At 43.0% G+C, this 27,061-nt stretch overlaps 1 protein-coding gene across 1 annotated transcript in view; it reads left to right on the top strand.

Moving 5' to 3' along the window:
• MAP2K5 (mitogen-activated protein kinase kinase 5) overlaps positions 1–27,061 on the top strand; it is a gene marked incomplete at its 5' end in the record, with an annotated part of 80,992 nt that overhangs the window by 9,101 nt on the left and 44,830 nt on the right. Inside the window, 5 exons of the mRNA XM_009875436.1 lie at positions 793–841; positions 7,802–7,875; positions 8,792–8,842; positions 12,063–12,134; positions 23,617–23,646. Of these exons, the coding sequence (XP_009873738.1) occupies positions 793–841; positions 7,802–7,875; positions 8,792–8,842; positions 12,063–12,134; positions 23,617–23,646 (276 nt within the window). The remainder of the gene's footprint in view (positions 1–792; positions 842–7,801; positions 7,876–8,791; positions 8,843–12,062; positions 12,135–23,616; positions 23,647–27,061) is intronic.

Genomic DNA, 27,061 nt, shown 5'->3' with positions numbered 1-27,061 from the left:
TAATTGTTTTGTCTAAAAAACTCATACGACTTCATGAATATCGGAAATGCTTTATTGTTCCGGAGATGCACAAAGAGAGCGTCGCAGGAAAATGAATGGAATGTCAGCTCGTAGATGGAAACTTTCTAAAAAAGATTTGCTCTATTAAAAAAGCTGGCTGAGACAGCAGGGATGGTTTGGGTAAAAAGTAAGCAGTGCCAGAAATATATTTGTTGGGCTCGTAAAAGTAGTAAATCTAGGGGGAAGATTGCAGCGTTAAAATGTGAGAAGTATTGGGGTTTAATTACAGAAACAAAACCTGCAGCGAGGAGAACGTGTAACACCCAGCTGCTCTCTTAGGGGGTTCACCGAATGGCCTATTTTTAATTTGGGGCTGTTATGATCATATTGTATGTAGGAAATAAATAGTGACACTTGGGGATGAGCTTGTTGGTTCTGAAAGAGCCGTACGTGCGCGTTCTGCCCTGGGTTTGGGAAGTGTATCTGTGTTCGTGCTACAAACGCGTTTTCATTAAAATGTGTCTCATACGCAAGGCACTCCAACGCAACGCCGGGGTGACAGCGGGTTGGGTTTGGTTTTAACGGTTTAGGTAGTGTGGGAGGAGCAAATTCTGGAATAGCAGGCCAAAGTCTCCAGCCCGTGGGGAAGGGGCTTTGTCTCCCCTTTTTTGTGGTTCTGGCTCTGTTCTTCACCAGAACTTGTGTCTTTTAAGGACTCTCATCAGCTGAGATGTGTGGTGTTTCTTATGAGGGATGTTTGATACGTGCTGTTGCTTCTTCTTTTAAATTCAGGTTGTGAAAGGCCTTACCTATTTATGGAGCCTAAAGATTTTACACAGAGGTGAGTAACAGAGCTTTTCTGGTTTCCAGTTAAATACATTATTTTATTTTAACAACACTTTCTACAGGGACAGCAGACCATACTAACATCTGTTTTGATTCCAGTGGATTAATGCAGAGTGAATCTTACTCATCAGCCTTCCAGATTTTCTGATAAAATATTTTTACTGCTCTTCTCTTTTACTGCCCTCCCTTCTCCACTACAAAGAAAAAGACTAAAGAGAGAAATGAATTTTATAGCGATTTAGATGCTTAGGAGTACAAACAGGTGCCCAGTGGAACAATCAGCAAGCAAAATCAGATGTTTGACTAGTGTTGAAAAGGGAAGGTAGATAATGAGTTTTCTTATGTACTTCAGAAATCTCCTGTGACAGCCACAAGCGTTGCTAGAGTCTCAGATCTCTAAAATTGTGGCCCACTGTCCTCTAACGTGGCCATGAATAATTAAAGAAACTTTAAACCTGCTTGGATGTAAGCCATTTTGGAGTTTTGCTGCTGCCTATTCTCCTTCCTGAAGCTGATCTGTATTTTTTAAACTTCTTGTTTATTTCTTGCTTTTTGATGTTTTTACATCTTACTAAAAATATGTGCTGTGGCAAGTTAATTCAGATCTACTGGAACTTTCAAAAACAATGTCAGTTCTGGAAACATTGGCAAATGCTTTTTGAAGAACAAAGAAACCTCTGTACCACCACCCCAAGTTAAAAAAAAAAAAAAGAAAAAGGAGAAACTCATTACATTTATAATGTTTCTAAAGTGTCTGAAAGTAACTGCTCTGTTCCTAATGTTGCTAACAATACTGTTTAATTTAACCCATCTGCTCGCTCAGCCCGCGTGCACAGTTGGAGCGTGCAGTAACCGGCATCATTTGTGATTGAAAGAGAAGTGCGAAGTAGAAAGACACATGTAGAAAATGTTAAGTTGCAAACCAAATAGGTAAGACCGTGTCTTCTGGGGAAGAGGCTGAGGAGTGGGTGCGAGGCTCTGCCAAGGTAATGGGCAGTGCCCGGGAGAGGCGACCGGTGGGGTCAGCACGAGGAGTTGGGCACCTTGCGAGAGACAGGACATCAGCTTCCCTTCCTCCTCGGTGACACAGCCTCTCCTTCCTAGGCTGCCCCCAGAGCACAGGCTCTGTCCTGGATGGGAGAAAGAGAGCAGTGGCCAGAAAAGCAGGTAGAGGTTAAGTAGGGACCCAGCTTTGTTACCCGCAATTAAAGAGCGAGTGAAATGCGAAGGCTGTGGTACGTTTGACCCTGGGCTGCTGCTGGATTAAAAGAACAGAAATAACCCAGAGTCCATGAGCTACTCGGTGCAGACACAGGTTACCAAGGAGGCTTCGTTTCAGACGATGGTTTAAACTTTTCACCTACTAGCCTGAACGTTGCCAGGTGCAGAGATGTATCTGCTCCATCCCCGGCAGCAAGAGGATGAACGCTCTTGATGCCGGAGCTGTCACAGCAATTGTCAGAATAAATGTAGAAGAAAAAGCAACTGGAGTGTCAGTGGCTGAGTATAGCTCTGAATCAGCTGTGCAGCTTTGCCACACTTGTATAACACCCAAAAAGCAGATTTGAGTGGTTTTTTTTCCTTTTTAATTTTTTCCTTGAAGATTCTGGCCACCTACCCAATGTGATTTGGAGAGGGCATTGTGGTCAGGTGTAAATACTAGAACCGTACCGTTTTATTCTTCTGATGATGTAAATTTAGAAACTGGGTCTGATTTTTGCTTTGCCAGTAAAATAAAATCTCCCCTTTTTGCATGGGTTTTGTTGCCTTGATTGAAGAGCATCTCTGAAGTTTTGATGAATTATGTATGGTCCTTGCTATGATCTAAAGAAAAGCACAGAAACTGATTTTTTTCCTCACACTTCAGCTGTGGGTTTTTTGGCCTTGCTCTGTTGCTGGATTGACAAAGGTGAGAACAGCACTGCAGAATGCCACGGAGGGGATAACACGCGTTCCAGTTCTTCAAGGGGCTGGTTTTCAGGATTGCTCTGCACCTATTTTTAAGATACAGCACGAGTGTGTACTTCTGTATCGTAAAAATGCATAGAGTCATACGGTGCAAGAAGATGCTTATTTCTCAGAGTGATCTCCTTCAACTGTCTACTGGCTTTAATGCATCAGAGCTAAACGCAAGAAAATTTAACCCTGACTTCCTTGCTGTATAAAGCAGGACTGTGCAGGAAGCTCGCGTAGGCTAAGAAGTCAAGAATTTCCACCGTGGTGCTGACAAAGGTGGCGAAGCAGTCGCGGTGAAGAAGCCGTGTGATGCGGCGCAGCAACCGACAGTTTGTGGCTGGAACGCGGATTAAAGCAAAGGGAAGCAAACAATGAGCAAGTCTTTTATTCCAGATCAGACATTTCAGCAAATATTACAGCTTACCTTCAAAACAAACCTTGCAACTAATGAGGTGATAGCCGTGCATATTAATAAACCCGAAGCTGTAGTCATAGTCCTCACACCCACATCAAACGTAAACATAAGATTAACACCTACAGCACTTCTTTGGAAGATGTGAGAACGTCCCAATGATAAGTGTGCTCTTTTCCCCAGAGGATAAGAAGTAGAAATGGAAGGGTAATGAGAAATTAACTTAGATTTAAAACAGAATTAGCAATTAAACAAGTCTAATCATGTACAAAGTCAAAGTTTGTATAAAGACAAACCAAAATCTGTTAAGTTCAAGAATAAGTATAGACGGTGTGCATTTCATCCAGTATGTTTTTCTCTGTTCACACCTCCTTATTACAAGGAACATATGAAATAAATGTTACCCGCTTGTGTTTAATTGCACTGCTCTGGTTCCGTATGCATGGCGGCGTGTGTGCCGGGGGCCAGTATATATTGCACGATTTGGGCACCTTAGTTTCTGACCAGGTTTGAAATTTGTGTCAGATATTTGGAAGGGTTTTCTGGTTTGTGATGTCCGAGGTTGAGCAGAGCTGGTGATCTGGAGATCTTCTGGGCGGTCTGCTGGTTGCGTGGCAGCCTGTGGCAGAAAGGAGCTTTGTGCATCGCTCAGACCATCTCTTCCCTCCCCCGCCAAGGTATTCCTGTAGGAGGATATTCAAAACCTCTTTGCTTTGATGTGAGCTGCTGGAGCTGAGTAACGCTGGTTGGCAGGGACAGGCACGAGTGCAGGATGGACAACCTGGGGTCCCATCTTCACAGCAGTGATTGTGGTTTGCTGAGGATCTCACCAGAGCTGTCCAGAGCAGAGTATTTGGCTTCCTCCCTTCACTTCTTTTTAGCTTTGTGAGAAATAATCAGCGTTAGTGCCACATACGATGAAGCACAAACAGAAATACCCGGGGCGGGGGGTGTATACGTGTACTTACCGATATATCTGTGTAGCCAAACACACAGACGCACACTTGTGGACTGCTTAGGCTTATTTTTAAATAAGTAAATCAGCCTCTGCAGAAAGCATGTTGGTGAGGTCATTATGGCAGGAAAATACTTTCCTCCTTCCAGCAGCTTCACTTAGTTAGCAGCAACGTTCTGTGAGCTGTCTGCAGCTCTAACTGTGCTTTTGTAGCTCGTGTCTCCCTTGAACCTGGCGTACTGCGCTGCTATGTCTTGAAAAGACAAAAAGTCAAAAGGCAGCTTTTAAAAATCTGGTGTGTTTTTGTTTGGTTTGTTGTGGTGGGTTTTTTTCCCCACACACAATCGTTAATCAGTTTGCTTTTCAATAAAACGAGGTGACTGAAATGTTTGGCTGAACCTCTGACAGTTGTGTTTCCTGGTAAGTAAGAGCTCGGAGGTCCTGTTTATTTGCAGGGGTGAAACGACTTTGGCAGATCTGTCATGAAGAGGACTTGTTCGTCCTCTGTAATGATGCTTCATAGAAATCATTTGTATTAAGCAAGCACTGGTAATGGGAGCATAATGACCCCTTTTGGCTCTTGTTTAAATTCTTTCACTTCTAAACAGTAATATTAATCACAAGCAGATGGTGCAGAACATTATTTATGCACATTTGTTTTCCAAACCCAAAAAAATGTTTAACCCATTAACTGAAGCGGTTTATGAAACAAAAAGGCTAATTTACTGATTGGGTGATTTTTCTCCTCACTTTCAATACGTGGTAGTTGTTGACGTGACATTTTTGGCTAAGATTGTGGCTTCCTTTTTTCTTGAGGAAACCAATGCAGCTGTTGGAATTCATAGCAGATATTTGCTTAACCCCTGTGTTTGTGGCGCTGTTTAAATTCTGCTGCATGGACAGCCAGGATTTGTTCTTAGCAGGGCTTGTTTGGCTGCAGCTTGCTCAGTAGAGTCCCCAGCCTGCACAGGCTTCCCCTCCTTGATGGGCTGATGGCCAATTGCTTTTTCTTCTTTTAGCTTTATTTTATTTTTGTTCACGAAAGGATTTCAGGATCAGGCAGTGCTTAATGAATGGCAGATGTTTTATTTTTCAAGGATATCGACTTGACTCTCCCCTCCCACGTGGTAGCGGGGATGGGGAGATGGGGTCTGCAAGTCCCCAGTGACACACGGTGGTGGCTGGATGGAGCCTTGCCTCTTCCTCGGTGGGAGCAGCCCTGGTGGGACAGGGCACAAGTGTGACGTGGTGGTTTCCTCTGGTGGGTCCTACCGAGGGAACAAGGACTTGGGGGCTGCACTCAGAGACCACCCTGCCCCTTCCTCGGACATGGTCGAGTCCTTACAGAAGGAAAATTTGGCTCTGTGCGCGTTGCCTTCTCATCGCTGTCCATGAGGTCATCGTGTTTCACGCTTAGAGCTTCCACCTTCCCAGACCCTTCACTTGGATTGAAAGTATTTTTGCTTTTTTAAAAAACAGTGTGCGATCCTACGTGGGTCCCGATCCCACGAACCTATTTCCAGCCGTACGCCACTAGAACGTTACTCTTGTCCGTTTGGTTTTTAATTATTTTTGTTAAGTGCTTTACAATTAAGAGCCTCTTGATGTACAATGGTTTGCTTTCAAAAGCGTCGACTGGTGGCTCGTGGTGCAGGCTGTCCGTGCTCTCTGTTGTGTGTCATTGCATCTCTGGTTAGTTCGTTACGATTCAGCACCAGCCGTATTTAGAAAGAGGGTTAAACGGGGTTACTGTGCAACTTACTCTTCTTCTCGGGGTTCAGGATAGAGCTTGCTGATGCACTCGGTGTGTCTTGTTAGATTTAGCAAAGGCACTTGAGACCAGAGAGGAACATGCTTCTTGGTGGGTTGCCGCAAGCAAATATTTGGGTCTTCCTGAAGTTTTAGTGAGAAAACCTATTCTCAGAACGTTGGTGCAAAGCGTCTGGTTTGGCTGCGTGGATTGCTCTGGTTTATCTCATCGCCTGAGGCAGGCGAATAGGTGAAAACCCATCAAAAAAGGAGTTCTGGAAGCTGAAATAGAGATCGAGACACTCCTGACTGATTTTTCTTTTGGCTTTGGGGGCAAATTGCAAAACATATTGGCGGTATCAACACTGAGCTTAAAACATGCAAGTCTGCTTCAGTTATATAATGTACTATTGAACGCTGCCCTTTTTTAAACTGGAATTTTAGCTCAACTATAGGAAGGCATTTAATCAGCTTGTTAATTGAGGTTATACATTTCTACATTACAGACACAAATTAAGAAAGCTACTGTGGTACCAGGAAACATCTGCTAAAGAAAGGCAAACTTAATGATAAACAAAATTAGGTTCTTCTCTAGTTGGGTTTCATCCATCTGTACCCAACTAGTGCTCCCTTTTAAAGAAGGCAGAGGCGCGAGCTATTGCTTTTAATCCATTTTGACAGAAGAAAGCAGTGATTAGGCAAAGCTACTGTACTCTAATCTTCCCAAGTTTAAGCCTGGCCATAACATGCGCATTATGCTTTCCGACTGGCGTCCGTGGAACAAAAAAGATGCTCGATGTTTCCTGCGCCACAGTCAGGCTGGATGTTCAGCAGTTAATTCACACGTCGGCTTTACAGCGCGGAGCAGAACCGTACCAACTCCTCTTGGCATCGGAGGGGGTCGGCATTAAGATCTTTGCACTGACATTCTGGCTTTACGATGTACGTAGATGTTTCATTTGCTGGAGCAGGTTTAGTAATAATTTTAAGGCTTTGCTGGCAGTTAACCGACGTAAAAGCTCTGAAACCCTGAGATTGGAGCCATTCTCTGGTGGAAGGCAGTAGCTTTGGATGACGGCGTGCACAGGAGCAAAGCTGCGCCGAGTATGTTTCTAGGGCAGGAGGAGGCTTGAATGTGCTCATATGTTCGGTTTTTGCTTGTGTTCCAGACACAGGTGGTTTGTAGGATACTTGGCGTTGGTAATTTTAACAAGGCTTATTAAATTCTGCTCTTGTCACTACATGGAATTAAGTGAGGGCTGAGGTGGGGTTTTAAGAGTACAAATAGGTGGGGCTAGACTGGACCACAGAAAGTCAGCCCAGCTGGCCCTTGATACGAAAACAGGCTTCGCCGTTTGCACCGTGGCTTTTGGCTTGTTCCTGCATTATCCGGTGACAGAGTTTGTTCCCTCTCTGTCATTTCCGCTTCGTTCCGTAGTCTGCAGATCCTTTTCTGCAGACCTGCTCCAGCCTACGTTCCAGGCGGTTGTATTTATGGAGTTGATTAATCCTTGTCTAAAGTGGTGCTTCCACTTGTCCCTATTGAATTTCATCTGATTTTTTCAGTCTGATTTTCCAGTTTGTGGAGATCGCTTTGAATTCTAGGTCCCATCCTTCAGTGCACTTGCTGTGCCTCCCAGATTGGTGTCCATTGGCCTCCATCTTAAGGGTCTTTTCCAACCTAAATAATTCTGTGTTTTAATAACAGGGATTGTTGATGCTTGAGAGGTACTGCTGATAGTGTTACGAACCAGAGGTTGCATTTGAAATTTCAGTTCAGTATTGAGCACCAACGTCGGTAATGCTTTCTGTACATACGATGCAGCTCTCGGATAACGTAGATGAAATCCAGTTGATTAAGTCCAGGTCTGTTCCCTCTACAGATGTGAAGCCATCGAACATGTTGGTGAACACGCGAGGCCAGGTGAAGCTGTGCGACTTCGGGGTGAGCACGCAGGTAATTCCCCCGTAGCTCCCTGCCTCCTCTCTTTGTAACGTGGGGATCACCTGGCTGCCAGGCAGCCAGCCCCGCTCTGCTGGGACAGCCCTATTCATTTTTAATCTCCGGGCGACTTTTCTTCATCTGAATATGATTGTTCATTGTTTAATGACAGTAAAAACTGCTGATATTGTAATTACTACTTACGAATGGCAAACTTCATTGATATGCAGCCTCGATATGAAAGCGTTTTGGCCAGACAAAAGGGAGGGCAGAACAAGAGACGTGTCTGGGGAGCCCAACTGGCCCGCAATAAAAATTAATATTGGGACTAACAATAGTAGTGGTCTTTTACAATGTGCAGCACAAATTTTAATTAATTTCCATTTTGGGCCTCCCTGGAGAACTTCTCTGATAGTGACCCGTGAGCTTGCTGTGATGTTGATTTGAATTTCAGCACCTTTACTCTCAGCCAAACATGAGGACCAAAGAGAAGGTCAACCTTGTATTATAAGTTGTCAGAGTCTGTTGTCCCTCCAGCGTATTTAGTGCTCATTGCATTCAAGTGATGAATGTGGCTTTATTCACATCTTGAGCCAGCTGACTGAAAAATGAGCGCGCTCAATCCTACTTCAAATTGACTTTTTATATCAGACTAGTTTGGGGTACTAAAGCGCTAAGCATCCTGTTTAACAGAATTGTTTAAGGTTATCTGCCATAAACTGTAATGCGGCGCTCGTTTAAATTGGAACTCTCATTCCGAACAAAAGAGAGATTTAATCATTTTTAATGCCTTTGCAGATAAATTTGTTCCCTTTTACATAATTTTTAGTTGATTTATAGGAATGATGATTGTAGGTTAAATGAGGAATAATTGCCCATTTTATTTCCACATTATCTTTATATTGTTCTAACAGACTGTTTTGTCTGATAGCTGGTGAATTCTATAGCCAAGACGTATGTCGGAACAAATGCTTATATGGCGGTAAGTGGATTTATGCAGGAATAACGTTTAAGCAGAAGTATTTGTTCTGTGTAACGCGGGGTATATTCAGAACGGGCTCTCAGGCTTCATCTCTCCCTACTCCTGGCATAAGCTACATCTTAACTGCAAAAAGATCTCCCTCTGGCTGCCTCGCAGCCCCTCTCCCTTCCCACCCGCGCTCACCGCCAGCTTTGTGACAACCACGCTCCTCCCTGGTAGGGACAAGTAATACTGGAAAAAATATTTCCATCAAGTAAAGTTGCCTTTACTGTGTTGTCGCAACTGGGAACAAAGAAAAGAACCAGTTCAATGTTAAAAAAAACCAACCCGGCAGTTCTCCAGTGATAGCTCCTTGCCGAGCACTGACAGCCCGACGCTGTCCCCGGTGTGGGAACTGCTCCGAGCTCCAAGCTCGGCAAAGCTTGGAAACCTCTGCGGGCGTCTCGTGGATTCTCGATTCCAAAACGCTTGTGTGGGTGTTTCCCATGTGAAGCTGCTGTGGAGATCTGAAGCTAAAAATTTTGGGGCAGATAAGGTTAGGTGTATGACACTGCATGCTGTGTCGTCTTCGTGCCACGCGGGCATCCGTGGGTTTTGCTTCTCTAGAAATTTTTGTCAGAAACGCTTGCTATGACAAGATTACTTTTGTCCTTTTCTTGTACTTCAAAGCAGAAATTGCCGTGTTTTTTAGATCCAAGTAACCACTGCTGAAGCCATGTCTTTTAGGGGATTACTCCCCTCTTCACTGGGGTGCGAGGTTTGGCGTTCGTGGTTTTGGTGACCTGGTGACAGTAAACTATCAAAGCTGACGTGTATTTTCTGTTAGATCAGTTTGATTAATTTTAGTTCTCCTTTTAACGGATGTAAAAAAATGCTTCGGTTTAGAGCAGTTTTATTAACTCGTTGTCTTCTGGTTTTGGCCATTAAAATTCTTCTAGCCAACTACTTATATTGTAATACTAATGAAGAAAAAATAAGTGTTCAGCTTGTTTTAAAAAAAAAAAGTCTAAAAAACCACAAAGTGGTTGGTGCTTGTGTTTTTCAAACCTCAGAAAAGAGAAATCCATGACCTTTAATCTCTTTCAGGTATTTTCTCTTACTTTCTTGTAAGAAGAAAACAGACCCGGGTGTCCATTTATTTGCTAAGTGCTTTTCTAGTCAAGGCGTCCTCATTATGTGGCTTCTGAAACACTCGTGTCACCGTCCTAGACAGACTTGGGCTATCCTGTGTCATCAGAACGTTATGTGCAGAAACATGTTTAGTTTTTAAAAAAAAATCAAAGAAAAAATCTATTTCAGTACCTCCAGTTTCTAAACCAACTGGAATATTGTGATTCAGACAAATAAACAGCTTCAAATTAATCAACTTTTCCAACTCAGCTGTTACTCTTAGAGTGGTTCTTAAGCAGGTCTGGGAATTAAATTGTTTTCTGCTTTTAGTGTACAAATCAAGATTCCTGTTCTCTTTCCCAGGTGTACATTAAATAAATTAATTTTTTTATTATTTGTGGGTGAATGTGCTGCATTCATCTATTAACTGAAAAAGAGAAGTTTAAGCTAAAAACGTATTTGATCTGATTTCTTGTGTTGAAATTATTTTACTTGCTGCATGAGTCATTTATTGTCATTGAATTTTATGATCCAGTCATCAAAAAATAATGCAGGTTGTAAGCTGCCTATTTGGCAGACCGTGAGTGAATTTGAAACCATTAAAAAAATCGAGGTTTCTGTTTAAAATAAACAAGCAAAGGAGCTTTTTGATTGAGAAATTAAAATTTCCAGCAAAAATATGTTTTTCTGTAAGATCATTTTATCACCACTTTGGACAGAAAAAACTTTGGATTTAAAAAAAAAAACAGGTAGAGAAATTCTTGAGGGAAAATATTTTTGAGCTGGTATCCTTAGGATGATCTCTGTGTTTGCACACTTCAAGTACGTGTTATTCTTTTATTTTCATCTTCTTTTCCATTCTCTTCAATTCCCATGACGAGACTTTTTGTTTCCATGTGCAAATGATTTACTTGCCCCTGTCTTCCGTGAATATCTTATTTCTAAATGTGAGGTGCTCTTTCAAACGTGAGCTGTTGTAACAGAACACTATTTACTTTAATTTAATATTGCTTTGGCAGCTCAGGAAGAGCCAGGCTCTCATCTCCACTAAAAAGTTCTGCGGGTGTTACCGTGTTCGGCTGGAAAGGCAGATGTATCCGTCCTCGGGCATTTTTGGCTGCATCTTTTTGAAGGTTTTTGTCAATTTAAAAGGATGCTTAAAAATTGTTTCCCTCCGTGATGCTGTTTGAAACGTTTCTAAGCTAGGCTGACCCAGGCTAACCATACTTAATGAAGGCTAGCCTTAACGAACTTTAAAAAATAATTATTATTTTTGATCACCGTTGAGCTCAAAATAAATGAAGCTCAGGCAGAAAGATTTTCTTCCCGTTACACTCTGGGGTGGTTTTTAGGCTATGGCAGTCATGGAAGGCTCTCCTCAAAGGTAACGTGGGCAGCACCGTGTTTTTTACTTAACGTTCATGCGGCGATAAAAGCTCTTGACCTGGGATTAGCAGTGCAGAGTAAACATCCGAAAACACATTGGACTGGCACTAATTTGGGAGTTTGTTTTCTAAAAAAGGTCTCTGGATTATTAAAGACTAAAAATACAGCCAGTGCTTCGTAGGTGGTTGGGCTAGACAGGTGCATTAACAGCACAGTGGGGAGAGAAGTCTCCTGGAGCCTTTTATTGTTACATTTCATGCTGTACTTGACCTTGGAAATGCTTAAATTGTAGCTTTCAAGTAAAAACTAGCAGTTATATTTTACAACATTCTATTTCATGAGGCATTAAACTTGCTATTAATAGTTTTGAGTGAGGTTTTTTTTTCTATAGGTCAAAAATGAAATTAAGAAGTATATTAAATAAAATAGCTGGCACGTGACTTGGTTGGTTCTCTTGGCTTCAATAACTTTTGCTTTTTAAACCGTAGTTACTCCCCAAGCCCTTGACTCAACGTTAGGAGTCTGGTTTCCTGGTGTTACCAGCAGACGTACGTACCTGAGGACTTGCACGACCCGACCTCGCGCTTTGCTGCGCCCGTGCAAGCCGTTGGCTTTTTCTTGTCGGGTCAAACAGCCCAAACACGGGTGCCAAAGCCAACTTGTCAAGGTGCAGAGCAGTGCGCTGGTTTGGAAGGCTCAGGAAAATGTTTCTGTCTCTTTGCAGCCTGAGCGGATTTCAGGAGAACAGTACGGAATCCATTCGGACGTTTGGAGTTTGGGGATTTCCTTCATGGAGGTATGCAAATATCTGTCATTTTCATGTGCGTGTTGCAAGAATCAAAATGAAATCAAACGTCAAAATACTTCAATGTTGTCTCTGTATGCTCTTTCATATGTGCATGCTTTTAACTTTTTACATGTAGGTGTGTGCTCGGGGACACGGGTTAGTGACAGTCCTGGCAGCGCTGGGTTAACGGTTTCACTCGATGATCTTAAAGGTTTTTTCCAACCTGAACAAGTCAACGTTTCAAACTATGGCTAAATTTCTTGGCTGTATTTAGAATGGATTGGTTCCAACTGCGTTCAGTTTGGTTAGATACAAAGAGAATGTGGTCGGTCAGGAGAAGCCGTGCTTTCTGCAGGTCTAGCCAGAACAAAATCCATTTCGATTCGGGAAAAAGGTTATTGTTTTTCAGCTTATGATTTGTAAGACATTTAAAGAGACAGGACAGTCCCATGAAGGACCTTCCCACTGCTTGAAACAATTGATTCTGCCTGTAAGAACAGTTCATTCAGATGATGGCTTGTGTCATCTTTCTTGGACAGCTTGACAAAGGCATGGTATGATCAACCGAAAAATGTAGGTGCCCTTCTCTTCTGGTGTAATATACCCTCATTAAAGTGAAGCCGAATGTACCCTTTGGTGCAACAGATCTTTTTAGCAGAAGATCAGACCAAAGTTAAGTGGTCTTGGTGCTGGCTCTCTGCATCTAGGCAAAATGTTCACATTTTGTAGCTTGGAAGTTAACCGAGACTGTTGTTACGTTTTCAAGCAATCAGTTCCTTGCCAAATCGGTTTTAACCAAAATGAAAATCCTTAATGCCGAATTATTGTGTTCAGATCTTGTAAATCTTTGCCAGAGTCAGATGTGAGCTAGCTCAGAATTACAATGCTGACATACTTAGCGTGTCACAGGGGATGCAGTTCTCTTAATTTGTTTTAGTGCGGATTTTAATGGTTTGTGATGCTGGAGAGCTCTCACAATTTTGGAAGAGAACGTGCTCACATGCTCTGTAAATGAGTCGAGCCAACAAAGGACTAAAATGAGATGGTATTGCATTAAGACTTGATGGTGATTTTTTCCTGACTTGCGGTGGAATACAGCGCTGTAAGTGCCAAAGTCCTACAGAGCAAGCTTTTGCCAGTTCCTTTGCTGAATCGAAAATGTGTTTTGATGAGCAGCAGCGATCTAATGATCTACATGTAGAGCAAGATATTGGAGTTTAGCTCAGGGGTTTTAGTAGGTAACCTGTGTGATGGTGAGTTTGATTTGAAGGATGAATTTTGGATTACATTAGCCAACATTAGGAAAACTCTTTAGTTTGCGTTTACTCGCCTCTTTTACACCTTCTCAACTTCTTTTTCCCTTCTCTTCTCCCTTTCCACGAGTGTCTTCTGAACCAGACGTACAAAAAACCAAGCGCTTTGTTAATTGGTATGTCAGCTGGTCCTCCGAGACCTCTCTTCAACGTGATCGCTGTTTTGTTGAAGTGGTTTGAGTGATGTGTTAAATGATGAAAGCAAGGACAGTGGCTTAGAAAAATGTCTCGAAAAGGGTGAAGAAGATGCTCTAAGAGCCACACAAGGTCACTGTCATTAAAGTAACACTGTATTGACAGGGGGATTGGTACAGGAGACACCCAGGCTCTTGTTGATGGAACTGTTAAAAAGGGAAGTTAGAATTTGCTGTAGGATTTTAAAATCATCTCCGTTTAATGCTCCAATGCCTGCAACTCCAACCTAGCACAGTTACACCATGTTAATTTAAAGGAAAGGACGTGGGACCAAGCTAGCAAAGGCTGCTCTGACATATGATAATACGAAATAATAGCTACGTAAATCTTCTTGTTGTCTTTAATATTCTTCTGAGCCTTTGAAATGTCTCAATTTCTTTTCTTTTTGCTGCCAAGCTATGCATAATGAGGAACTGAACTGTTACTTTTGAAGGGTAAGAAAACTGCCCCCCAAAAAATTTGCTAGCAGTGTGTGAAAAGTGTTAGAAGTGGGTGCCACCTGAGTTTTGAGATAGTGAGCATTCAAGTTCCTTTTGGAGTAAGAGATGTCTGAGGGTGCTCGATCTTCCCTTTGTCAAAAATAAAAAAAAAATACAGAATTATATTAAAAAAAAAAAGTAGAAATTCCACTAGCTTTTTTATTACTATTCTATAATTTTTTTGAGTTTGCATTTCTTTCTTCAGGATTTTTCGCAGTGAATTAAATTGAATACATAGTCTCTTAAAACGGTTTAAGTCTTTCAGGGTAAACAGTTCATGTGTTTTCAGGAGATTTTTTAGGTGTTTTATTTAAGTGCTCTGGGGTTGACAAAGCAAGTTCAATTTAAACTGACGACATTGCTGTCACTCCGCTGAAGACTGTGTCAGCATTTTCATTTATAAAAGCTGTTTTTCAGGAGTTTATAACTCAGTCATAAACCGCACTGCAGGCTGACCGAGCTGGGTGCTGGGTGCGCTCTGTAGCCGGTTCAGTCTCCATCCAAGAGCTGGACCCTGCACGGGAGACGAAATTAAATTACCTGATGTTTCCCATCGCGCTCCAACACAACCCTACTCCTGCCTTGCACGGCTGCTAGCCCACAGTGAACTTCAAAGCATCCAAAACGGGATAAAATACATGTCATTGGGGTTTGATGGGCGGCTTTCTTGACCCTTTTTGCGGAGGTGTCGGAGGAGGAGGTGTGCCCAGAGCTGAGCTGCTGCTCCTGGGGTCAGAGGCTGCTGTGTGAGACAAGACGCTGGGTGAGAATAGCTCTGGTGGAACCCTGCAGGGCTGATGTGTTCTCGGGTACTCGTCCTTCCATGGAGGCTTGCTTCTGGGTTTTCTTTTTTTTTGATTTTACCACCTCAAAGCCTCCTGCTGAGGAGCGCGGGCACGTTCTCGAGACGGTACTGAGGGACCAGATTCTCTTACGTGGCGACGGTAGGTGGGGGGAAGAAGGGAGCTTTGGGAAAGGAAGGGAAGGGAATCCAGTTGTGATCCGAGCTGCTCGTTGAGGCAAAGCGTGGACTTGCAGATCTCTGCCAGAACATCCAGGGTTCATTTTATCTACAGATAGAGTCGGTAGCATGTTATACTGAAATGCAGGAAATCAAGGGGATTTGCTTATGCTACAAACCAAGTAGGTGCTGGAAGAAAGAGTATCAGCCCGTGTGCTTGTCTAATGATAGTTTTTTGGATCCCCTTTTGTATCACATCCTAATATCTACTTCCACTGTCCTCTGCTGGGAAAAACAGCTACTTTCCTGTATTTCAGGCCTCCTTTAACTTTTTTTTTTGCAGAGATTATCAGTGTTCGCTCCTTCAGGGAAAAAGGAGTTTGTGTATCAATTTCAACGTTAGAAAAAGTTCTTAAGACCCCTAAAATGAGAATTTAAAGTCTTCAGTCACGAGAGTTCTCCGTTATCTGTATATTTGCGAGAACTTTCAAAGGTTGCCGGTTTGTGACATGTGGGTTAAGATGCTGTTTTGAGCGGCATTTCGACAGACGGATTTTCAGCAGTTGTGTGCGTTCCCACATACAGGAGCATCAGCATATATCCACCACACACACTTTACGTCGTGTCTTAGGGGCACACGTATGTATCTGCCGAGTGGGCTTAACGCTGAGTCAGCCTGGTGGAGTCTTAGACTCTTCAGCACACGTGGGCTGGGAGCTGCGACGGAGATGAAGAGGAGCTCACGTACACCACAAAGGCAAAGAGGAGGAAGATGCTTGAAGAGGGTGCTACAAGAGGAGCAGCTCTGCTTTGAGATGGTTCTCTTGAAGCACTTCAATCTTTAAGATGTTTCACCACATAAAAGTGGTGTAAAGACTCGGTATCCGGTGTCTGGTCAAGGAGGGGAGGTTTCAGAAGCACTCTTGAAGGAGTCTAAAAATTGTCGTCAGTCACTTACCGTCGCTTTGAAGTGAGGAAGGTTGCGAGCTGATCTGCAGGAAGTTCTGCAGGCCACGATTTCGTCTTCTGCAGCATTTCCCTTATATGTGGGTGTTATGGTTGGTCTTTCATCTGCTTTACACCCTTACCCAAACAATTGCGCGTAGTCAGGTAGAGGCCAGGAGGAATCTGAGACCCGAAGCTTGGTGGTGCAACGTAGTTTCTGGAGTGGCACTGGTGAAGGTTTGTTGGAAAAAACGCTTGGTGAAGGTTTGTTGGAAAGTACCATCATGATGGGCCAGCTCTGAACGTGACTGCTGGAGGTAGGCACGGACCACGCAGTGACCTGCAGTGTGAAAAGCTGCGGTGATTAGAGGCAGAAGGAATATTAATTAAAATAGCCCATTAGAAGACGGCAAAGGGTCAAGCTTAAAAGGAAAATGACAATTTGCGTTTGGTAAAAGACATCTTTTGCCTAGGATTAAGGAAAGCAAGAACATACGTGGAGGTTGGCAACAAGCATCACCCTATTAGCCTGTATTTTTAGAGACTGTCGTAGTGTGATGTTTGTGACTTGGATGGACAAAGGCCGGGTTGGATGGGGCTTTGAGCGATCCGGTCTAGTGGGAGGTGGCCCTGCCCGTGGCAGGAGGTTGGATCTGGATGATCTTTGAGGTCCCTTTCAGCCCAACCCTTTCTATAATTCTACGAAGTCCTTGCAGGCTTCACTCAGCCGTTGAGAGTGGCTGTAGCACACACGGAATTTTGCTCAGTAGCTTGAATTCTTCATATCATAGAATATTTAGTTTTAATAATTCTGGACAGAGTGGTGCCTTTCAGAAACTTGTTCTTAGGAAAAAGCTGGCCTAGATTTTTAAATTATTTTTTTTTCCCCTTGAGCTATTTTGAGCGATTTCCCCAAGCAGCGGCCGTTAGCTCCATATCCTCGTCTGCCACCTTCGGCGGCCACGAGGATGAAGCCGACATCCAGCGACGTCACGATCTTTGTGGTGGCGGAATTAGAAGTAAAGGTACCAGTGCCTGAGGGTTGGGTCATGAATTAATAATGGCTGTGTGGTGGGGGAGGCCCCTCGGAATCGCTGGAAACGGGGAAGTTGCCTCGCAGAGCGCTATCAATCACTCAGTGACCATAACTTCCAGTAATTAGTGTATTTTATGGGCCTTTGCTTCAGTGACTCGGAAGCACATATGCTCCACTCACAGCTAAACTTAGCCCGAGTAATATTCCAGGATGATTTATCCGCTTGCTGCGCTGGGATGTAACCCTATATTAGGTGAAGATTGTGAACTAAGCTGCAATAAAGTGTAAGTTTAGGTACAGTTTGCACGGGTTGAGACCTCAATGTATCATGTTTCTCGGTGATTGCTCTTAGGCCACTGCGGGCAGCAAAATAAATAACAGAGTTCTCTACCTGAGGAGATAGAGGAGTGGACAATTAAGGGGTAACATCAGCTGTTCGTAATCTAGGGGATGATGTAATAGAGATTAATGTTCCCTATTCTAAGCCTGTGTGGTGTAGCTGTTTCTACTTGTTAAAAGTCAAAAATTCCGGAATGTTTGTCGGTTGAGTCTGCCTCTCTGGTTATTTAATTGGTTTAATTGGCCTGTCTGGTATTTGATTGGTGTGTAATGACAGATGAGCTCTCTCGTGCCAGTGGACTTGGAGAACAGCTGAACTTGAACCCGCACAACTGGATTGAACGTGTGGTTTTTTTCCTGCAGATACTGCCTCTAAATTCACCGAACAAATAGGCGGGAAGCCTTTCTGCTCAGACAGGTCGTCTCTTTAATCGTTATGGACCATTTGTGCAAATTTTGCACCTGACAATTTGCATAGATTGGCCCTGAAAGGCTCAGGTCCCACTTTTGTCCCTTTAGAAAAGGCGCCGCTATTCGGAGCGACACCTTTGAAGACGCAGCGGTAAAAGCCTGGTAATAGAAGGGATTTGTAGGGGGGAAGAAATGTGCAATTTCATCACGATTGTCTGCCGTCTTCAGTTAGCAGTGCATTTCCTAGAGTTCGTATTTAAAAGAAACCAAAGTGAAACTAATTATCTTTAATTAAGGTGAATTAGGCTTTGATTTTTAATATGCTTTATGCAGAGAGATCTCAAACTCATCTGCTCAAGCCAAGGAATGTCCCAAAGGTTATTAGGGCATATTTCTGTTGGGCCTGACGGTATTAGTAATAACCTTCTTCCTCATAGTCCTAGACATGAACAAATATGTCACTTCATCAGTCTCTGTTACCCGCGCTTATGCCCCTCCGCAGGGGTCGCAGATTCCACAAGTTATCAGCTAATGGCGTTATACATTAAAAATTGAAGCTTTCCTCACTCCGAGGCCTTTCAAGGCTTTGTTCTTAAGCCCCAGACACTTCGGAGTGCAGCTGCAAACTATAGGCAGAAGATTAAATTAATTTGTAACTCTTTTTTTCGTCCTGCATTACTAAATCCTGCACATTTAATTGAAACCCTACTTCAAGATGCTTTGTGTTTCTGTTCTTCTTTGTTGTCAGTTTAACCTCAGAAGCACTTTAATGCTGGTAAATTGCTGTTATATCCTTTTGGATTTTTTTTTTTTTTTAAACCATGCAATAAGAGGACAGTGAAATTGATATTAGAAGGCAAGAAAAATCTTAGGGTAGTTTTTGAGGTATTTAATATTTATTAAGGTCCATACCCTGCAGAGTTTCAGGTGATTTTAAGCCATCTATCTAGGAATGTATAAATTGGTCTTGGAATGGAATTTCACCTAGGGAATTTTATGTTATCCAGTAGTTAAGTCTGATTTTTAAAGTTTCCTGTGTCTGAGTGTTCCAAAGTGGCGGCTGTTTTTCCATAAAATGAAGGTTTAACTGCAGTGCACAATCTAAATGCAAAATCCTTAGATGGAAATTTAATTGTGCAAAATGTGCACGAGGTAATTAAGAACAAATTTTAGAACATTTCAGACTATAAAGTCCTCCTTCAGCTAGCTCGCTAGCAATATTGCAAGTGCTTATTTTCAATTTGCAGTTATGCTGAGAAACATGGAATGTGTCTAAATTAAGAATAAAAACATCCCGTGCTTTTCAGCATAACTGTAAATTAAAAAACAACTTGCACAACATAGACAATAATCTAAGTGGGAGACTTTATTGCCTGAGTGTCCTAAAAATATAGTTTGAACTTCCTTCTCTCCTTCACTTTCTGAGCAGGGCACGGCCCAGGCTGCTGTTGTAATTCTTATAAATAGTGTACGGGCAGGCAGGTAAAGAGCAATATAGAGAAAGCGGTTTGTTAGCGAGGATTTTTCTGGATTTCCATTTTCCGTTCCAAAACTCTTAATTACTTTATTTCAACAAGACTCAGTTCACTTACCTGCGCATTAAATGTGTGTAGTCGAGAACAGGTCAGAGCTGCTTTCCAGCCCATCTTACAGAGGTTTTTGGCACCTGCCTCCACCAAAACTTCCTGCCTCACGTTCTTTTTTGATTTTCCTTTCCTGTTTTTAGATGGAGTTGGATTAAAAATCAGCATACACGCACGCTGTACCTCTGCCTGTTGTTTAATTATCTGGGATATTACCCAGTACTGGTTTAAAATCTGCTGGTGCGCCCCGTACATCCACCTGCACCCCTGCCCAGGCCTGGGGGAAGGCTCCTGTCAGGTACTTGCACTTGGAACCGCACAGCTTTTTTCACCGTGTGAACACCCATCAGATGGGCGGTTTAATGCCCTAAGGCAGTAATAGTTTAAAAAAAACCAAACCCACACATCTCACTACTACCCCCAAAACCTGCTACATCCACATGGAGTTGCTCTAAAGTGAAAAGATACAGAAAAGTGTTATTTGGGCATGTTTTGTGCTGATATGGTCTGATTCTCATTTATATTTCCATTCCATACTAGCATTGCCTTTTTAAAATGATGGTTTTTACAGTTCTTCTGTAGTGGGAAGGTGTCCGTCGGGAAATGAGAACCAGCTCCTTGAAGCTGAAGCGTTCCTTTCTCCCCTCCTTAATATCCACAACTACCTAAAATACTTCTCAGCTCCCAGACCTGACGAGCGTGACTGGAAACACCGCGCTTTTGGTATAACGCCTTCAAAACAAAACCACAAGTTCCCAAGTTTCCTTGTGTAAAAGCAGAGGAGACAAGTTTTTGGTGTGTGTTAGTTTGGTAGGGTACAAGGTTTTGTTCCTGCATTAGGCTTGTGCTGCTCGGGTTTAGGCAGACTTCTCTGAGACAGATGATAGAGAGTGTGAAAATCCCGTTAGTGAAGCTCTAATCTGTTTGTTTTGGGGTTGTTTTTTTCCTTTACTTTAACTGTGACGCTATTTATAAATCTAAATCTACATACAGAGGTCATTGGTTGGCTGAACTTAAACCATTTTACTTAGCAAATTTAATTAAGAAAATACAGTGCAACTCATAAGCAAATGAGTTTTTCCTAGTTTTAAACCAAACCACCCTCTTGAGTGCTGATTGCCTCGCTCGACCCCTGGTGATATAGAAACAGGCAAAATTAAAAAGGACATTAAAGCTTCATTAAATCTGAAACACATTTAGTACAGTGACATATCTGCAGGCTATTTCAGGGAAGATTACATACTCTTTGGTAAGTTTCTTAATTTATAATACCTTGACAATCTTACCGGGAGGAAACAACTCTGACTAGATGGATCCGAGGGATGGTTCAGAGGATGCGGAACTGGCCCGTGGTCTGTCCATGGTTCGCTGAGAAACGTATTCCTTTTTTAACAACCCTCAAAGAACTTACTCTTGATGCCTTTTGGATTCATCAAAGCTCGTTTATACATACTGTACTTAAATCTGGCAGAAAACTGCTTTTTTTCCTCAATTATTCTGCTGCCTTTGGAGCCCCTGCTGAGGTGTGCGATGGTCAGGGGGAGGAATCACCAGCGAGAATGGAAATGCTTCATTTGAAGTCGTCGCCGGGGCAGTGGTCGTTTGCTTAACTAAGGTCTGCAGCATGATGCCCAGTGCATCCAGCCATATTCACCTTCTTGTTCTCCAGTGGGATAAATGTTGCATTCCCACATTCCTGTAGCTGTTGTAATAACTATTAAGTCAGTGGTTACTGGAAAAATCAGGATTTCTTCTACTTCCGTTTGTGGAAAAGTGTTTGGCATTTTTAGGTTGATTTCTAGGCTCACACAGCAGCAGTGCTGCTTCTTAGGGGCTTGAGCAGCTTCTTGGAAATTAAGGATGATCTACTCAAAAGAAGAGAAGATGCAAAAGGACATGTTTTATTAGCTTCTGGCCCTTAAGACTGAGCATAACAGAAAACACAGGGTCTTTGCTTAACTATTTAGCAGCGTGTTTCAGAGCGTGCCATCAGAGAGTGTCTGGAGTGACGCTCTGATCTGGGAGAAGCTGTGAACTGGAGACAAGTGGTGGAAAGGATGGCGATCAAGGCCGCTTAGCTCCGGTTGGTTTGTAACCAGTTTGCTGTCAAGAGAAGCACTGTGCTCAGAACCGCAAGCGGAAGGCAGAATTCACCCCCAAAAGTTCAGTCTTAGAGGCAATCCTGGAAGACAAAGCAGTGAAGAAAGCCAAAAGAGGAAGCTGGCTCAGACTGGATCACGTTAGAGAACCTGGAAGGGATCTTACTTAGACCTATTCCAGTGTCTCTTGCCAGCCTGATTTCTTCTACGTTCTGCAGGTGCTGGTCTTACAGCCCAGGCAAACACAACGATCCCCAGATGGAAGTCTAGAAGCAGATGACAATGTTCAGAGAGCTGAGTGGCACAACAGAAATGTCTCCGAAAAACATTCTTGCTAGTAGGGATCCTTGGTCAGCACCATCCTGATAGAGCAAACCGTAACGGCTCCTCCTCAGTCGTTGTGCAAGCTGCCACTGATGACAGAGTGGAGCAAAGGTTGGGGTGAATTTTCAATGATACCAGTTCAGAGGTTTTGTACCAACCCAGTAGCCCCTTTAGAACCCACTTGATACATCTGTAGATTCTCAGGACAGATACTATCTCAATCTCCTTTTAAGATTAGTCGCCAAAAGAATTCCTTCATCTCTCTGGGTTCCTCTTGCATACCTCTCGTAGGCAAATGCTTCAAGACCTACTCTGCTTTTGTAATGTCTTTCCCGTGAGGGCCTGGAAGAAGCTGGCTCTATTTGCTGAGGCTCACAGCCAAATGGTGCGATACCGCGTTTGGGCAGCAGCTGGGCTTGCAGAATGGGCACCATCTCTGCCGTTTTCCTGGTGGCTTCCGCTCTTGCTTTTACCTTCTTCACACCACCTTCTCACGACCTTTTTCCTGAACTAGTGTCTCCTGGTCTTTGCTCCATCGTTTTCCCACCTTGCTAAGGCTCTCTCTGTGCCTTATTGTTCATACTTGGGGTAGCTTTGTGCTGCCAGCCTGGCTGAAATTTCATCATAGGTTAGCACAGCTGCCTTGGCGGTGATCGGACTGGGTCATGTAACCACGGCGCTGAGGGGCTCAAATATCGGGGCAGTACCGGTGCCTCAGCACATCCGTGTGGTTTGTCCTTTGCAGCACGTGACAAGATGGCTCAGACCTTCAGCACGGATGCTGTTACGCAGTCAGATGTGAATGTACCTTGTTTAGCATGCGGGCAAATCAGCGCTGGCAGCGCCTCCGTAACCTGCTTCCGGAGCTTGGTGAGGGGAGGATTCACAAAGAGTAGAGAAGCTCGTCTGACTGTGGCTCCTCTTTAAAACCTTGGGGAGATGTGGACCTCTCCAGAAAGCAAGTCAGAACAGAGCTGCTCTGCCTGCCCCCTCGGAGGAGTCTGTGTCAACTCTGCAACCCCTCATCCCTCGCGGAATAGTAGTCAAAATAACTTAAGCTAATTGTATTTTGCTGGAATTGTTTCCAAGGTTCGGATGCCAAATGAGAAAACCTAAAGTCTGGCACGAATATTTTTATTGTGGAATATTTCCTGGCTGTGGCATTATGGCAACAGTAGTATGGGTGGGTCTCCTACTGGCGCTAGCAGATACTCCGGTGGCCCATCAGTTGGCTTATCAGACCCCGTGGGCAAGAGGCAAACCCAGTCAATAGCGTGGGCAATTCAGAGTTGATCTGAAGAAAAGACCGGTGCCGTGGTCTCCCTCCAGGTCCCACTCGCTGGTTCCCAGGTGGGTTTGACCCCAATAAAGAGGCAAACCTCGCCCCCATAACCCAGATTTTACTCTGAGCCAGATTAGGGGAGGACTTTGGGAGTTGGGCGCGTGCTTTGCAGTACCTGTTCGCCGCAGATAATTTATTTGCAAAGGTCAGGGTCATCGGCCTCGCTGTTGAGGCTGAACCAGCTTAATTTAGAGAGTCGTCGGGACCTTGGGCATCAGCGAGTGCTCCTGAGTGCTGCAGGCAGAAGAGCTTGAGGAACACGGAAATATTCAGGACCATAGAACAAGGGGTAATTGTTGTGAACGACTCCATTCTAAATACAGCTCTTTGTGTGCCTCCAGAATTACTTTTGGTGACATTTTCCAATTGATACAATCGTGAGAGTTGAGTACTTTTCTCTCTTTAAGAAAGTGTGCCCTCCATGCAAATCTATATAACTAGACAAATATTATTTCCTTTCCCAGCTTGCTCTTGGGAGGTTTCCATATCCTCAGGTAAGATTGTTCATTACTGCTGTTTGCCACTGTGACATTCATTCCTATGTATGAAGGTGCAGAGAGCAATTGTGAACATTGGAGCCACATACAAATAAATCTGTCCTGTTAAATTGAAAAGTGGTATTTTGAAGGAGTCATTTAGAAGTCTCTATTGATTTTGGTTTTTCCCCTCTCCTCCTCTCTCCTCCAAACTCTATCCCTAGAGACAATGAAAATTATGATGATGTCGATGATTGTTTTGTTGCGAGATTAAAAAAATAATCCAGCGCATACAGCAGTGCTTTTGAAGCAGGGAGGTCTGTCTGCTGCTTTTGCATATTTAAATTTTTACTTCCGATTTTGAATAACCGTACAACGATCTGAAGTACTCTCGAATCAAAAATATAATGTGAATGGAATACTTCAGGGAGCCCTGGTTTCTCCCTTTTAAGAGGACCTAATACTAGTATTCTATTTAGATACTGGCAATTTCTAACATTGCGCTGACTCAACTCAATTTCATGGAAGTTGGTGGCAAAACTGCTTCCATCTTCAGTGGCAGCAGTGAGGCCGATGCCACGTACTATTTTACTTTGTGTGCCTGAAAAAACACAAAGCTCTGAGCAAAACATCCAGTCCGGAAATAGATTTAGCGATCACTTTAAATTCTTATTGCAAGACGGATGTTAGAATGCATAGCAACAAACTATTCTGTAGTTGCTCAAATTATTCTTCCCTGGGAGAGGGTGTAAAAAGTGAAGTGTCCAGGGACTAAACTGAATTATTTGAATGTGGTTTTTATGTTTTCGTATGTTTTATGAACGCTGTTTTCTGCATCTTGGTCTGTACAGATCAGAGTGCCTGGAGGCATGTCTGATTTAAAGGTGGTGTTGGTCTGTGCTCTTTAAGCATCTATTAACTTGCTATTATTATGCAAATAACTGTTGTAATACACATACTAATTTATGCATGGTTAGATTATGCAGATGCCTCACAAACATGGTTATTGAATAATAGGCTGGGACTCGTTCTCTCTCCCATTTTTATAAGCTGTTTTAAGCAAATTCTCCTGACACTTTTATGGACTTGCAAAGGTTTTGCATATGTAGAAATATACTGATTTTTCACTTTCTCATCTCCTGCGGAAAGTGTCGACTGACTGAGAGCGCTGTGGCTGCTTAGCGCGACGTACTTTGCATATTTGATCCCGATTTTCAAAAGGTACCCTCTCCATTGAAGAGGGGACTGGAAAAGCAGCCTCTCGTGCTGAAGTGTCCTCCGTGTGTCGACGCACTCACTCGTGCTCGTGGAGTGTCCTGAGGTTCGTTGGAGGCGGTGTATTATAACACTAAATCAAAAGTGACGCGGGTGACAATTTCAGATAACCCTCTGTGCAGGGAAGTGTCGGAGCTGGGGGAAAGAAGTTGGAGGGCGTGATTAGGTACCATTCTAGACAAAAATCTTTTTCCCGAATTGGGAGCAAAACATGATTGCCAGTTTCCCGATCCTTTTTGCTATTCTAATTAAAAAAGCGGATCGGGTTTGCAAAAGGATATTTGGCGAGTCAGTAGTGCATGAAATTGTATATATTTTTTAATGTAAAACAGTTGAGGAGGTGAAACTTTAAAATGGAGCTATTAAGCTTTTCAAGCAACTGCCTTTCATAAGGGTTTTTATGTGAGGAAGATGTATTTTAGACATGTACTTCCACAACTGCCTACAAGAACCCTTAGAAACCCACTCTGATTAGGGGGATAATTAGTAGAGGGGATTTTATTATCTAATTGCCTATTGATGTAAATATCCCTACGTCAGGGCCTGATTCTGCAGTCACTCACTTGAGTAAATCCTCCTCGCTTCAGCGGGCTTCTTCAAATGGATGAAGCTAATTGTGCGTGTGGTTGCAGAATTTGTCCCTAAACAACTCGAAGTATTCACACTTGGAGAGTGTGGATACGGATCTGAGAACACCTGAAATCTCCTGCTGTAGCTGACAAAAGTCGGGGGTTTATTCCCCTTTTTCTCTGTTTTTAAGACACAGACAAATGGTGTGTATAAATTCAGTTTAAATTAATAAGATTTATCAGAAGAATCGTTGCAGTGTGGCAAGTCAGGACTCCTGCAATATGCCAGGAAGAATAAAGGATTTTTTTTTTCCTGGCCTTTAATAGAATATTTTAATAATAGAACTTACCACTTCTCATTTTCCACATCTTTTATAAGTATTTATTTTGCTTACACTTGTTCATCACATTATCATTGTTTAATCTTATGTTCACAATGAAGTCTTATCTCGAAAGCACTTTAAGCATGTGAGCAACTGCTCACGTGAGTCAGGTTGATTTTAGGGTGATTTCCGAGTTCCTTGTAAATTATTTTTGGTTTTGTCTTGGTAGGCAGCAGACTTCATCATCTGAGCAAGGAAATAACAAACAGCGGTGATCAGAGCAGGCTTTTCCACCTTAAAAACTTTGCACGGGAAGCTCTAATCCTTAAAATGCAGTGAATTTTGAAAATCGTGGTGGGTTGCATTGTTCATTTTCCTGGCATGGGATGGCACCGTGCTGCTGCTGGTGTACAGCTCCTTTTCGAAGGAGTAGAGTGAGATGGTGCTCACAAGGTTTGCTCTAGATCCAGACACAAGCACGTAAGAGTCTTTCCTTCCCCCAGTGTGCTTGTGTGACTCTCAAAACTAATAGGAACCGTGCACGCGCTCACACTCAGATGAAAAAATCCTCTTAAATAAAGTTTTTTCCTGAGTAAAAACCAAACAAACCCCCTTTCACCAAACCCGGTTGCTGATCCACGGTCCGTCCAGCTTTTCAGATAACCTGAAGAAAGCGCGTAGAGGAAAATAAGTTTCAAATTTCTCTTAAAAGTTGAACCTTAATTTATGTGATTTTTGCTTTTACATGTCTGTGCGGAAGAAAAACCCTACAAACAAATGCAAAAGGCCATGGCACCTCCCAGTACATTTAATTAAATTTTAAGTGGGAACCCCAAAGATGTGCGGTGGCTGATCAGCCGGCGAGACGTCCAGTTAATCACGTAGATTCGGATTCAGTACGTTGTATAAAAACACGGTGGGGGCAACGACTTGTTTAATGATAATGCAATTTAGAAGTGAAAAGATTTGCCCGCTAAATATTCTCGGCTTGTAGTGAAACTTTCTACAAAGCAGGGTGTTGAAAGCACGCCGCATTCATCAGGGAAATATTTCGAAGGAACAGGCAGCACTCGGCTGCCGGGGATTTAATCAGCTACGGGAAAGCGCACGTTACGGCCGCTGTATTTGAGATACTTTTGCATTTAGAGAAACGTTTTGCTGCCTTTGGCTACGATTCCAGGCTTCACTTAAGAAACGATGTGAAAATGACCTGAAGTTTCAAAAAAAAATAAAATAAAATACATGCTCTCCCCTGTTCCGCACCCT

Source organism: Apaloderma vittatum, unplaced genomic scaffold (assembly GCF_000703405.1).
Source record: "Apaloderma vittatum isolate BGI_N311 unplaced genomic scaffold, ASM70340v1 scaffold3578, whole genome shotgun sequence".
Lineage (NCBI taxonomy): Eukaryota > Metazoa > Chordata > Aves > Trogoniformes > Trogonidae > Apaloderma > Apaloderma vittatum.
Note: the sequence above shows the minus strand (reverse complement) of the source record. Positions and strands in the feature narration are given on the sequence as shown.